General features: G+C 57.1%; 1 protein-coding gene across 2 annotated transcripts; it reads left to right on the top strand.

Moving 5' to 3' along the window:
• The first annotated feature begins 601 nt into the window (after positions 1-601).
• On the top strand, positions 602-11,119 carry MB (myoglobin). 2 transcript variants are annotated; one of them, XM_012644726.1, is made up of 4 exons: positions 602-733; positions 826-928; positions 7,337-7,559; positions 10,810-10,956. In XM_012644726.1, exons 2-4 carry the CDS (start codon positions 834-836, stop codon positions 10,954-10,956), a joined length of 465 nt encoding a protein of 154 aa, XP_012500180.1. In that variant the 5' UTR covers positions 602-733; positions 826-833. The 2 variants fall into 2 exon arrangements, with proteins under 2 accessions (XP_012500180.1, XP_012500179.1); XM_012644725.1 differs by lacking the exon at positions 602-733 and having other exon boundaries at positions 794-928; positions 10,810-11,119.
• Positions 11,120-12,771: the final 1,652 nt, after the last annotated feature.

Raw genomic sequence — 12,771 nt, 5'->3', positions numbered from 1 at the left:
CGTCCTCCCCATTAAATGAGGGGAGTGCCAGTATCCATCGCGTGAGGGCCGTGGGGGCATTAAACGCGTTACCAAATGTAAAGAGCCTGGGGCAGGCCTGGGCCGGCAAAGCCGCTGCGAGCCCTGGCCGCTGTTACTATTACGCTAACGGAGCGGCTGGCGCAGACACGGAGGAAATAGGGTGCGGTGAGGTAGGCAACGCGACAGGAACAGACTCAAACAAATGGAAGGAGGGAGCAGTGAATTGTGCCTTGCAGGAGAAGGTCAAGCGAAACATTCCAGGGGGAATATCTGAGCAGGGTCACGGAGCCCCGAGCTCTCTGAGCGGTGAGCGAGGAGACTGCTGAGGGCCAGGGCTGTCCCAGGCCAGCCGGGGTGCCTGGCGCCCAAGCTTAGAAACATGACTGGTCCCTGCGGGGTGGCTGACCGCAGGCAGCGTTGGGTTTCAGGCTGCTGGCGCTGGCCGTGGCGACACCCTCTCTGCCGGCTTAGGGGAGTCCAGACAGCGCCCGGCCTCCTCCCCACTCTCCCCACGGACACAGCCCCCGCCCCCGCCCCGGTGGCCTGAGCTGTCCTACCTCCCCACAATGGCACCTGCCCCAAAATAGCTTCCCATGTGAGGGCTAGAGAAAGAAAAAGATTAGACCCCTCCCTGGGTGAGAGAGAGAGGAAGAGGAGGGTGGGGGAGGAGAGAGAGCGGGCCATCAGGTGATCCGGTGGAGCATCCGGGAAGGTATAAAAACCGCTCTGGGGCCGGGCAGCCTCAAACCCCAGCTGCGGCCCGGGACACCCAGTCAGCCCGTGCTCACCCTCTGTCTTCTGCAGACGGCGCCATGGGGCTCAGCGACGGGGAGTGGCAGCTGGTGCTGAACGTCTGGGGCAAGGTGGAGGCTGACATCGGAGGCCATGGGCAGGAGATCCTCATCAGGTAAAAGGAAGAGATCCCACTGTCCCTGTGACCCACGCCCCAAAGACCAAGTGTGTTCAGTTGCAAGGCGGAAAGTTTGCCCCGGGGTAGAGAAGTTGGCGGTGTTAGTTAAGGTTAAAACCCCCCACTTGGTTTTGCTTTGCTTTTAAGTGTCAAGGATTGAACTCAGGAAAAAAAAAAAGGGACCCATTTCAGGCTGATGTCAGCAGCTGGAGGAAGCTTGAGGGTCAAACCCTGGCTGCCTGGAGCACACGGGGAGGAACCTTAGAATTATAGATAGTCACAGTTAACAAGGCCCTGAGAGTTCTTGTCCGGTCACCTCGCTTACTGGATGAGGACAAAAAAGGACCTGAGAGGGGAAGGACTTCCCAGAGCCACGAGCCCATTTAAGCCCCTAAGTGTCCTGGCCTTCAAGGTGAGACAATTCTCGTTCCAGACTTGGCTCTGCCACGGAGCAGCTGTGTGACCTTTGGGAAAGTACTCAACCTCTCTGAGCCTCAATTTCCTCTCCCGTACAATGGAGGGGGGGGAGTCCTAATACCTACATCACAGAGGAGTAGTGGGAGTTAAATAAGATGATATTTGTAAGAAGCCTGGTACGGTTCCTGCGTACACTGAGTTCTAGAAATGTTAGTAACTATTGTTGATAAAGCCCAGAACGGGGACCTTTCAAAGCACTGTAATCAGAGAACAGAAGATAGAGGCCCGTCAGTGACCTTTGCTGTTGAACATGTCTGGAATCTGAGAGCTCAGAACGATGTGGTCTCCAAGTATATCCTGCCTTCTACTGCAGGGCAGCAGAATAAACCAAAGAAAACAAAATTCTGAGTGTCGTACGTGGAGGACGGCTGTGGTTTGTACGTAGACTCTCATTTGCCATTTCCGCCCCCCACCCCGCCACGGCGACACACTCTCCTTTCTCCTGGCTCTTCCCTCGTGTCCTGGGTTGCTCCGTCACAAGCCTGACAGGCTGCAAATCGACATTCTGCCCCTGGGAGGACGTGGGTCCTGGGGTTGCCACCGGTGAGCGGGTTGTCCTGGCGCTTTAATTGACAGATTAATGTCTCCTTGTTTATGGGCCAGAGCGAGTTTTCTCTTCCACTCAGATGTCCCTTCGTGTCCCTTGGGCTTTGCCCACTTCCGGCTCCACCCGCCCAGGAAGAACGGCCGGTCCCGGGGGCTCTGTCATCTGAAGCGTGAGCCCTTAGCCGTCCGCGCTAGAAACACTCGAGGAAGGACGGTCGAGTATTCTGTTGACACTGATGGCAATACGGGGTGTTCCCTTATGTCTTTCTTCTCCTGTCCCTGTCAGCTGGCTGCTGGGGCTGCACCAGGCCTTGCTTGACTGGATGAACATCTCCCCCCAGAAGTTGATTTCAACTCCCGAGCCAGCGATTTGCTGTGTGACCTTGGACAAGTCACTACCCATCTCTGGGTCCTATTTCTCTACTGGCTGAGTGAAGGGACTTTCTGGCACGGTCTCTGAGATCCCTTCCCATTCTCATGCCCTAGGATTCTCTGAGTCCATGATCCTCGCTTGTTTCTGGAGAGGAGACAGGACAGTCAGATGGAGATGGGAGACCAGACTTTGCAGAGCAGGGGTCTTTCCAAATGATTTGGGGGCTGCCAGCCCTAAGGCAGTGACTTGGATGTCTTGAAGGAGACTCAGGGTGTTGCATCATCAGGGAGGATTAGGGAAGCTGGCCAGGGGCCAGGGGCCAGGGGCCAGGAGCCAGGAGCCAGGGGCCAGGGATAAGACACGATGCCTGGGGCTGCTGGCCCCTGGAAGGTCCCAGAAGGCCTGATGTCCTGTCACGTCTTCGGCTTTGGGACATGCAGAGACCATGCCAGCTGGTTTGGCCCGCTCAGTGTTTGGGGTCCAGGGAGGACGGTCTCCAGGAGGGGTGGACGATGCAAACTCCCAGGGCTGCAGACGCCCCCACGGGAGCCGGCCTCTTGGTTCTGTTCCCGATGCTGACCTGGGCTTTCCTACTGACCTTGGGAAGGTCATTTCTCCAATCCTCTGGCTATAAAAGAGCAAAGGCTGCTAATCCCAGTCTGTTATTAAAATGTCGAGGCCTTCGCTGGAAGTCCATGAACACGAAGCTCTGGAACGCGGCAGCTGGGAGGTAGCTGGAGATTCCGGCCCCAGGAGCGGGGCCTGCTGGGTGGACTCCAGGGCTCTGCCTTTCCTGCTCCTGCCCAGACCTCTTCTGCTTTATTTACTTTGGCGTTTTTGTTGGAACAAGGGATTTCAAAGCCATGGAAAGTTTGAAGCCTACTGTTGGTGGCCACTACTTCTCACTCTGCAGGGAGGAAACAGCCTGTCTCCACCAGCCAGGGGCAGCTCAGGCAGAACCTAAGATTCCTGTTGATGGTGATATGATGGAGACGCTGATGACGATGATGGTGACAACGAAGGTGGGGACGAGGAGGAGGAAGACAGCAAACATTTGCACAGTACATGCTGATCGCCAGGCCCTGTGTTAAGTGTTTCGCCTATATTAACTCATTAAGCCTGACAACAACCTTTCGAGGTAGATATTATTATGAGCACCACATTTAACAGAGAGGCTAAGTAACTTGCCCAAAGACACACAGCTGGTAAGAGGGGGGCTGGAATTTCAAACCCAGTAGCTTGGACCCAGCATCCCTGCTCTTGACTTCTGCACAACACTGCCCCACACTCGGGACAGGGTCCCATGGGCACTGGTTCTTTTGTTCTGATAGAGCCAGAGGGTTTTTATGGGTCGGAGAGAGTGCTCAGTGTTCCATGTGTGTGTCTGTTCGGGCCTCGGTTCAGGGAACAGCAGGGAAATTGGGCTCCTTTCTCTCTGACTTGCTGAAGACCTGTCGGATGAACCAGGCAGGCTGACAATAGAATTGAAGATGAAAGCGCAGCTAAGCATTCCGAAATGCTGGAGAAAATGCCCTCCGCCCATTTCTGCAGGGCGAGGGGCTTCTATCTGCCCGTCTTTCGGATTGCTGCTGTCAGGAAAATCCAGGAGTCCTTCCGTGGCTGCCCTGGGGGCTCCCAGCTGCAGGACCGGGACCCGCGGGAGGCAGGCAGCTATCTGGTGCCAGGATGACCTGGGGGGCACAGGTAGCGCAATTCTCCTGCACAGTTTAAAGGAAACATGGGCTCTCTCTCTGGCTGCCTGGTGCTTAGAGTGGAGGGCGAGGCAGGGGCAAGTCTTTTGGAAGCAGAGAAATCATCTAGACCAACCATTTGGATTTACATATGGGTGAACCAAAACCCAGAGAGGTTGAGTGACTTCTTCAACGTCACACAGCACATTGGTGACAAAGCCGGGACCAGAACTCAGCTTCTATAATTTCCAGTCCCGTGTTCTTTCCCCTAGACATCTGGGGGAGGGGGTGTCTGAGATCCCCAAATATCTGAGATCCCCAGCTGCCTTGGGTCTCAGGTCCTCGGCCCTCTTCCACCCCAGTCTCCTTCCAGCCTCCCGACCTCGGGCCTTTGCCAGGTCTCGCATCTGTCAGGCGGGAGTGGAGGGATCATTGTCGCCAGATAATAATAGCCAGTTGCTCAGGGATCCTGGGATGAAAGGTGCCAGAGACGAGCTGTCAGTGACGCACAAGGCTTTGGACAGGGCCCCGGGGCGAGGCGGTGATACTGGTCACGGCTCTGGGCACAGCTGTGTTCTGGGGAAGCATGAGAGACATGCTCCCGGGGGACAGGGGTGCTCCCGTGCACACGGTGCATGTCGCTGTGTGTGTGTCCGTGGGTGCACGCGTGTGCCCAGGTGTGTGCTGGGAGACAGTAACGTGTGCCTCTTGCACATCTGCGCGTGCATATGCGAGTGTGCACACGCATCCGTGACAGTCCGCATGTGGGTGCGCTTGTGAGTGTTGTACATTTCTGTGTACGTATCGGTTTGCATGCGAATGTCTTTGTGTAACATAACAAAGCCCAGAGTCGTCATGGAGAGTGCAGAGCTGGAGCCTCACTGCCTGGGCTACACCCGGCCAGGGGCTTAGTCTTTCTGCACCTGCCTTCCCTCTGTAAATGGCGTCCACCCCACCAGGCTTTGAAGTGAGTTAATACGTGTACCGCACTTTGAACAGAAAGTCAGTGCCACGAAGATGTGGGTCTGTATCAGCAGCACCTTCGCTTAGCGAAGTGTGCGTTTGTGTGCGTCCGTGTGTCTACGTGCGAAACTGGACTTCACTCCCCGCTTCTGGATGGGAGATCTGCTTACTGATGGGAGAGTGTGTGAGAACGGTGCTGAGAGTGGTGGCGATCAAATAATGTGTGTGCTTGGAAGAGCGGGTTGGATTTGCTTATCTCGGAGCCCGCCTGTCCCCGGACCCCGGGATTCATAAGGCATGGCCCTCCGGACAGCGCGAGTGACCCACCCGCTCCAGGATCGCCCGTGTCCTGCCGTGAACGTGCAGACTGGGGCCCAAACCCACTGGGCCAGGACGCTGAAACCTCTTTCATCTCTTCCTCATCCCTTCCCCTTCTCTGCCGAGTGGAGAGGGAAAGAAGCGCCCTGTGACTCGGGAGCAAGCGGGGAAGGGAGACCCTGCCAGGGAAGGAGCACGCAGGGCCCCGCTCCTCCTCCTGCGGACTCTGAGCCTGGGGAAAGACCCTCACCTCTCACTTTCCTCTCCTGTAAAGTGGGGTAACGACAGTACCTGGCTCCCAGTGTTGCTGCGACACACACAAAACACTTAAAATACTCGTATCCTTGGTAGGTTCTGTCCGTGTCGGCTCGTGCCAGTCCTGCGCTCTCACTGCAAAATCGGAAACTGCCTCTGCCCTCACTATGAGGTCCTCACCAAGCTGGTGGCCCTGGAATGGGGAGCTGAAAACGGGAAGGAGAAATGCAAATTCTGCACATAGTTGCAAATCTTCAACTGCCCAAGGATAGGATGAGAAGATACGGCATTCACAGGAAGAAGATCTGGGGGCTTTAGGTGACCACAAGCTGAAGAGTAGATCATCGAGGAAGGTAGCTCTTGAAAAAACACGAGCCCATTCTCAGGCTGTATGAGAATTTCTCAGATTTAGAAGAAGAGGAGCTCAGAACCTGGTCATGGGATATCCTCCCCAGGGGACCCTGGTGGTAATGGGGTGGTTCCTCGTGACCACTCCTGGGCACAGCCGCTCCGGGCGCCAACTGGAGTGCACCCACAGTGGCATTACAAGGACATCATAGAGCCTGGAGACCACAAAAGAAGAACCTTTGGAGGAACTGAAGCCGTTAGACAGGAGCCCTGGGCTCAGGGTCACCCCTGCCAAACGTTTCAGGCTGTTGCACAAGGAAAGAGCATGAGTTATGGAACTGGCCGATTTTGGGTTTGGGTCCGGGCTCTGTCACCGACCAGCCATGCGACTCTGGGCAAGTCATTTATCTCTGTGGCCTTCCGTTTGCCCCCGAGTGAAATGGGGGTCACTCGCAGCAGGTGCAGGTCCAGCTCCGGTTGTGTGAGCACCCGCCTGCACAGCAGGAAGGATTGGAGATGGCTACTCAGGGTCCGGGGCAGAGGCTCCCTGAGTGCCTGGCGGGAGTGGGCGCTGGTCTGTGGCAGGGCTGGGCCGGGCTGCTCCCCCAGGGAGGGACTGGGAGATGCAGAGTCAGAGCTCGGGCTCAAGATACGCAAGAGGTTTCTGGGCCTGAGAACCGCCCTGGAGCAGAATGGCTCTCACAGGTGGAAGTGAGCCTCCCGTAGCCAGAGGTATTTAAGCAGCTGAAAGACAATCTGTAGGCAGGGAGCTGCAGAGGTGGTCTCCAGAGTGGGCTGGGATTACTCTTTGAGCCACTGAGACCCGATCTCAGTCTGGCTCCTCTGCACACCAGCTCTGCAATATTGAGCTAGTGACGTCAGCTCATCTGTCAAATGGGAGCAATACGAATGGCCTCAGAGGGGAATGCGAGTGCAGAGCCTAGCACAGGGCCTGACGGCAGCCGGTGCTCAGCCAGCTGCGGCGCTCCTGCCCCGGCCACACCATGCCTTTCGGCCAGATCTACTCTCATTGCAGTGAGGCCAGGGAGCAGAGCAGAGATGTCCTTTCCTTCCTGCACCTGGCGGTGACAGGGAAGAAGAGGAAGATGCTGCCACTTATAATGAAGACAGTAACAGCAAGCCTGTACGCAGCACTGCCCCTGCGCCAGGCGCCCTGCTGGTGCTTGGCACGGACCAGCTTGTTCGATCTGCCGTGCAGGGACACGGGGAGATGCAGGGAGATGCGGGGGGATGCAGGGGGGATGCCTTCTCCCCATTCCTTGCATGAGGAAGCTGAGGCACAGAGAGGTGAAGTGAGTTGCCCAGGATCACACAGCTGGAAAGAGGGGGAGCTGGACTTGAACTCAAGTCTGGCCGCCTCCAGACCTCACTGTGCATCCCCACCCCTGACTCCAGCCCCCTCTGTGCCCACAGGCTCTTTACAGGTCACCCTGAGACTCTGGAGAAGTTTGACAAGTTCAAGCACCTGAAGACGGCAGACGAGATGAAGGCGTCCGAGGACCTGAAGAAGCACGGCACCACCGTGCTCACCGCCCTGGGGGGCATCCTCAAGAAGAAGGGGCAGCACGAGGCGGAGATTAAGCCCCTGGCCCAGTCGCACGCCACCAAGCACAAGATCCCCATCAAGTACCTGGAGGTAGGGCCAGAGCGGGCAGGTGGGAGGATGGAGGGAGAGGGGGAGGGATCTCGAGTGGGTGAGATTTGGGCTCGAGGCCCAGCTTGGCCACTAACTTGTGGGTTGTCCTATGTCCCTCCATCTCTATAACCTTGGGAGGAGGAGACTTGCGGGGAGGAGCTCCAAGGGAGCTGGGGACGCAGGACCATGTGGATGGTGCGTCCCCTGAAGGTGGGAACAGCAGGAAGGCTGGGGCAGCAGTGAGGATGAGGACATGGTGACAGCCACCAGTTGGGATGGGCCATGGTGAGCATTTGCCTGAGTCGCCCCATGAAATTCCCACAACTACTCCATAAGGTCGGGAATTGCATTCAGTGTCTTCTTTTCCGTTCACATAAAACAAACTCAGAAGTAGGGAGCCCAGAGCTGGTGTGGGGGCCTGAAGTCACCAGGCATGCAGGCTCTTTTTTTCTGTGCTGCCGTCCTTAGCACGTGGCGTCTGTTCTCACAGTTGCCTCATGGCCAAGATGGCTGCAAGAGCTCCAGCCACCTGATCCATAGTCCAAACAGGAAACAGGAGAGAGAGAGGATGGCTCTCTCTTAAGGAGTTTAAGAAGTCCCAGCAATCTCATCCAACAATTTTGTTCACATCTCACAGGAAGTTAGTCAGAAAGCCACACCTACCTGCATGGGGAGCCGGGAGATGTCTATTATACTCCAGATACAACTAGGGTTCTGTTACCAAGGAAGAGGGGAAATGGATATTGCACAGGTGACTAGCAGTCTCTGCCCTTCTCATCCCCATTTTACTGAGTTGGAAACTGGGAGCTCAGAGAGGTTAAGTAGCTTGCCCAAGGTCACACAGCTAATAAGCCAGGAGGTACAATCAGATCTATGGTACTATGGAACTCAAAACTCTTAATCCACTGTGGTATAATATCAACAACCACCGCCATTACCCCTCTTCCACCCCACCCCCTGCGCCCCCACCCCGCAGTCATGCACAAATAGTCCAACCTGCTCAGCATCACCGACACGATGGGCCAGTCCTGCCTCAGAAATTCTGCACGTGCTGCGGTCCTTGCCTCCCCGTCTTCTCTTGGCAAATCCCTGTTCATCCTCCAAGGCCCAGCTGAGAAGCCCCCAGGCCCAGGAGGCAGTCAGCTGACCCCTTCTGACCCCTCCTTCCCCTGGGCACTTTATCCTTGTTCCTGTCCTGGTGCCGCCAGGCTGCACTATACTTTTTCTCTTCGCCCAGGGGTCTCCTGGCTGGAGCTCCGGCCCCTCAGGGGCAGCGTCTGCTCACTACCATTCCTGTGCCTGGTGGCACATGGCAGGCTCACAGTGCAATTCAAATGACCGGGTCCTCTTTCTAGGGGTGGGGAAACTGAGGCTTGGAGAGAGAAAACAACGTAGCCAAGGTAGCACAGCCAGTTAGTGGACTTGAGCCCGGGTCTACCTAGAACAAGTTCAACTTAATGCATAAGCTCTGCAAAAAATGAAGACAGGCCGGGCGCGGTGGCTCACGCCTGTAATCCTAGCTCTTTGGGAGGCCGAGGCGGGCGGATTGTTTGAGCTCAGGAGTTCGAAACCAGCCTGAGCAAGAGCGAGACCCCATCTCTATATAGAAAAAAAGAAAATTAGCCAGGCATGGTGGCGCATGCCTGCAGTCCCAGCTACTCGAGAGGCTGAGGCAGGAGGATCGCTTGAGCCCAGGAGTTTGAGGTTGCTGTGAGCGAGGCTGACACCACGGCACTCTAGCCCGGGCAACACAGTGAGACTCTGTCTCAAAAAAAAATGAAGACAGAGCCCAGATGTCCATCTCCCCCCTCCCGGTGGACCTTCCTCACCTGTGGACCTCACCTGTGGGCGGGTCGTCTCTCAGGGACCCAGGGGCCGCAGAGGGCGGTGGCGCCGAGGGTGTTTCGTTTCCCGCTTGTGCAGTTGCCCCTTCCGCAATTCTCTAGCTGTGAGCGGCTCTGCCGTGGACTCCAGAAAGGCTGAGGGGGTGGGGGCATCTGACGGGTCATCCAGGCCCCTATTTTGCAGGTGAAGTCACACAGGGCCCAGGGCAGAGGTAGCCCCAGAACTTAGGTCTCCCATGTTCTCCAGGGGCTGGGCTTGCTCCAGGGTGCCCCCAGGCCACCCTTCGTTTTGTTGCATTTATGAACTTAAAGGTGAATTTACGCATATGTCTAAATCGACGCCCAGTGGTAGGTGTGTGTGCGGGCGTCCCTGTTTCTGAGCAGAAAGGTGTTTGCTGGGTGTTGACGCCGTGTTCTCGAGGGCTGTCCCTGCGTCCCTCTCCCCACTCCCTACCTCTGTCTTACGGCACCTACTCCCTGGGCCCTGAGAAGATGAGAAAGCCCCGCTGTGGTTCAGCCTCTGCCCCCGTTCCCAGCTCTGGCTTGTCCACAGCCTCCCGGGCACGAGTTCCGCTCTGCTGTCCACTTGCCGCGTGACCTCGGTCTGGCCACTTGGTTGTCTCCTCTGAAATGACACCGCTTGGTGCACTGGCCGGGGCTGTGATTGGGGACAGTCTCGCTCTGCTGCCCGGGCTAGAGTGCCATGGCGTCAGCCTAGCTCACAGCAACCTCAAACTCAAGTGATCCTCCTGCCTCAGCCTCCCAAGTAGTTGGGACTACAGGCATGTGCCACCATGCCTGGCTAATTTTTTCTAGTTTTAGTTGTTTGGCTAATTTCCATTTTTAGTAGAGACAGGGTCTCGCTCTTGCTCAGGCTGGTCTCGAACTCCTGACCTCGAGCGATCCTCCCACCTCGGCCTCCCAGAGTGCTAGGATTACAGGCGTGAGCCAACGCGCCCAGCCTCTTTCTAGATTTTCTGATTGCAAAATCCTGGAGAAAATAATGGAATCTGAGCATTTTTCTTCTTTTCTGCTGCTCCCATGTTGGTGGTGCCCCAGCCTCTTGTCTGGGGGCCGCGGGTTCCACAGCCTGAGCAGAGTGGGGGCAGCTGGGGGTAAGAGCGTGGGCTCCAGAGCCAGCCCACCCGGGTTCAATTGCCCCTTCCTGGCTATATGACCTCAGCACATGGCTTAACCTCCTTGTGCCTCAGTTTCCCCATCTGTAGATCAGGGGTGGTAGTAGTACCTATCTCACGGTGGTCGTGGGGACGAAAGATGTTACCACATGGAGGTCACACAGAACCTCGCCTGGCGCGTAGTAAGTGCTCAATAAAGAGAAGGTGGGATGAGGTCCGACTCCCACCTGGTTCCGCCCAGTGACCAGTGTCCCTCTCCTCCCCCTGCAGTTCATCTCCGACGCCATCATCCATGTTCTGCAGAGCAAGCATCCTGGCGACTTCGGCGCCGACGCCCAGGGAGCCATGAAAAAGGCCCTGGAGCTGTTCCGGAATGACATCGCTGCCAAGTACAAGGAGCTGGGGTTCCAGGGCTAAGCGCCTGCCGCCCCACCCCCACCCTCCCGGGCCCCGGGCCCCAGGGAGGGGGCTGAGTCTCATGTAGCCATGTAGAGTTTGCTTTTGAGTGTCTGCTTGGTTTACGAGAGGTGGGCAGGAGAGGCTGAGGGGCTGGGGGTGGGATGTTCAAGTTGGCTTCGCACACCTGGCAACGGGGCTCCCTGCGGCACGTCATCACCCCGGGAACCGGGAGGCCTGGGGCCCTTCGTCACTGTGGCCTGCACAGTCTGGGTCAGACTTAATTCTCCTTTCTTCTAAATCCCAACTCAATTCCTTCCGACCCCCATACTGACTTTAACCCCAAATCCAAGCCATTAACTAAGCCCCAGCCATAATCATTCTCCGATCCATCACCTGCCACTGACGAGGCAGCGGAATGTCCCTTTGCAATGAGGAGGAGAACTGGGCAGGGCAGGGCAGCCAGGGAAGCGTTCAGGTGTCTGGAACATGCATGTGCCTTCTCAGGTATTGGGGTGACTCACCTGGTTCTAATAAAACACCCTGCAACATCTCAGTCTCTGCCTGGCGTTTGTCATCCCCTAGAGTAGGTGAAGCTCCCCCCCACACACACGCCCCAAGGAAGAAATGGCAGGAAGGCCACACTGGGAATGTGGGTGCAGAGGGGAGGAGGAGGAGAGGCAGGAGGGTGGGAGGGGCAGGCACAGGGCAGGGCATGGAAATGGAAGGCCTCCGCCCTGGGCCTCAGGGAGTGCCTAGCCCGGTGGGGAAGCAGGCCTGCCGGCAGACCTTTGTGACACGCGGCGATCCGTGCCAGGCGCACCAGGCCGTGGGAGCCCAGAGGAGAGGGGAGAGGACCAGGGAGGAGATCGTCAGTGTGGGTATAACGACTGCGGTAACACGTGAAGGTCACCCAGCTTGTAAGTGGCAGAGCTGGGACACAGACTGGGGCCTGGGAGGTGGCAGCAGGGACTGCAGCTGGGGAGACAGCGAGGCGGCCAGCCAGCAGCAGGCGCTGACCTTCTGGCCACAGAGGAAGGACGGACACATGGGGAGTAACTTACAAACACAGTCCGGGAGACGAGATCCACAGCTGCAAAGGCAGAGCGCTCGGGCAGGCACCCAAGTATCGCCAGCGGGACGCAGAATAAAACGTGGGCACCTGACCGACCGCAGCAGCCAGGGAGCAGGCAGGGGCCGAGGCCGTGGAAAGGGGCCCGGTGAAGGGCCCGGTGAGCTGGGCCAGCGGAACATGCCCAAGCCATGAGGGCCTAGAACGCCATTGGGACTCTGGGCGCCATCTCTGGGAAGCCCCAAGTCTTAAGCACCGTAAATCTCCAGTGGCTTCTAGGACAAGTGACCTTGTGCCTCCTGCCCTCGAGTGTCTGTCTTGGGGGCCCAGCCCCCCGCTGTGATGAACTTGACCTCACTCCCCTGAACCTCAGGCTACGTCAAGGTCACGACTGCCGAGCAGGGCAGAGCTCGTCTGCTGCATGTAGACACGTCCCAAATCCTAACACGCGAACCTGCTGCCGTGCTGGGTAACAGCATCAAAGGGGCACCCCCTTCCCTCCTCGCGCTTTGGGAATTTTTATGCTCTATGGAGAGGTGGGAGAGAAGGAGAGGGGAGTTCAGGGTGAGGGGGGCCTTTTGATCTTGGAGCCTGGAGGAAAATGCCACACACTTATATCGTAATGCAACTGAACACTCAGGCAGTGGGCACTTCTGTCTAGGCTGCGTGTGCAGGATTTAACACTGAATAAGCCGGGTCCCTGCCCGCAAGCAATTGACACTCTAGTCAGAGAGAGAGATGTGCTCTGGTAATTAAATCAGGGC

Source organism: Propithecus coquereli, unplaced genomic scaffold (genome assembly GCF_000956105.1).
Source record: "Propithecus coquereli isolate 6110/MARCELLA unplaced genomic scaffold, Pcoq_1.0 Scaffold218, whole genome shotgun sequence".
Lineage (NCBI taxonomy): Eukaryota > Metazoa > Chordata > Mammalia > Primates > Indriidae > Propithecus > Propithecus coquereli.
The sequence above is the reverse complement of the archived record's forward strand: the minus strand, read 5'-3'. Positions and strand labels throughout refer to the sequence as shown.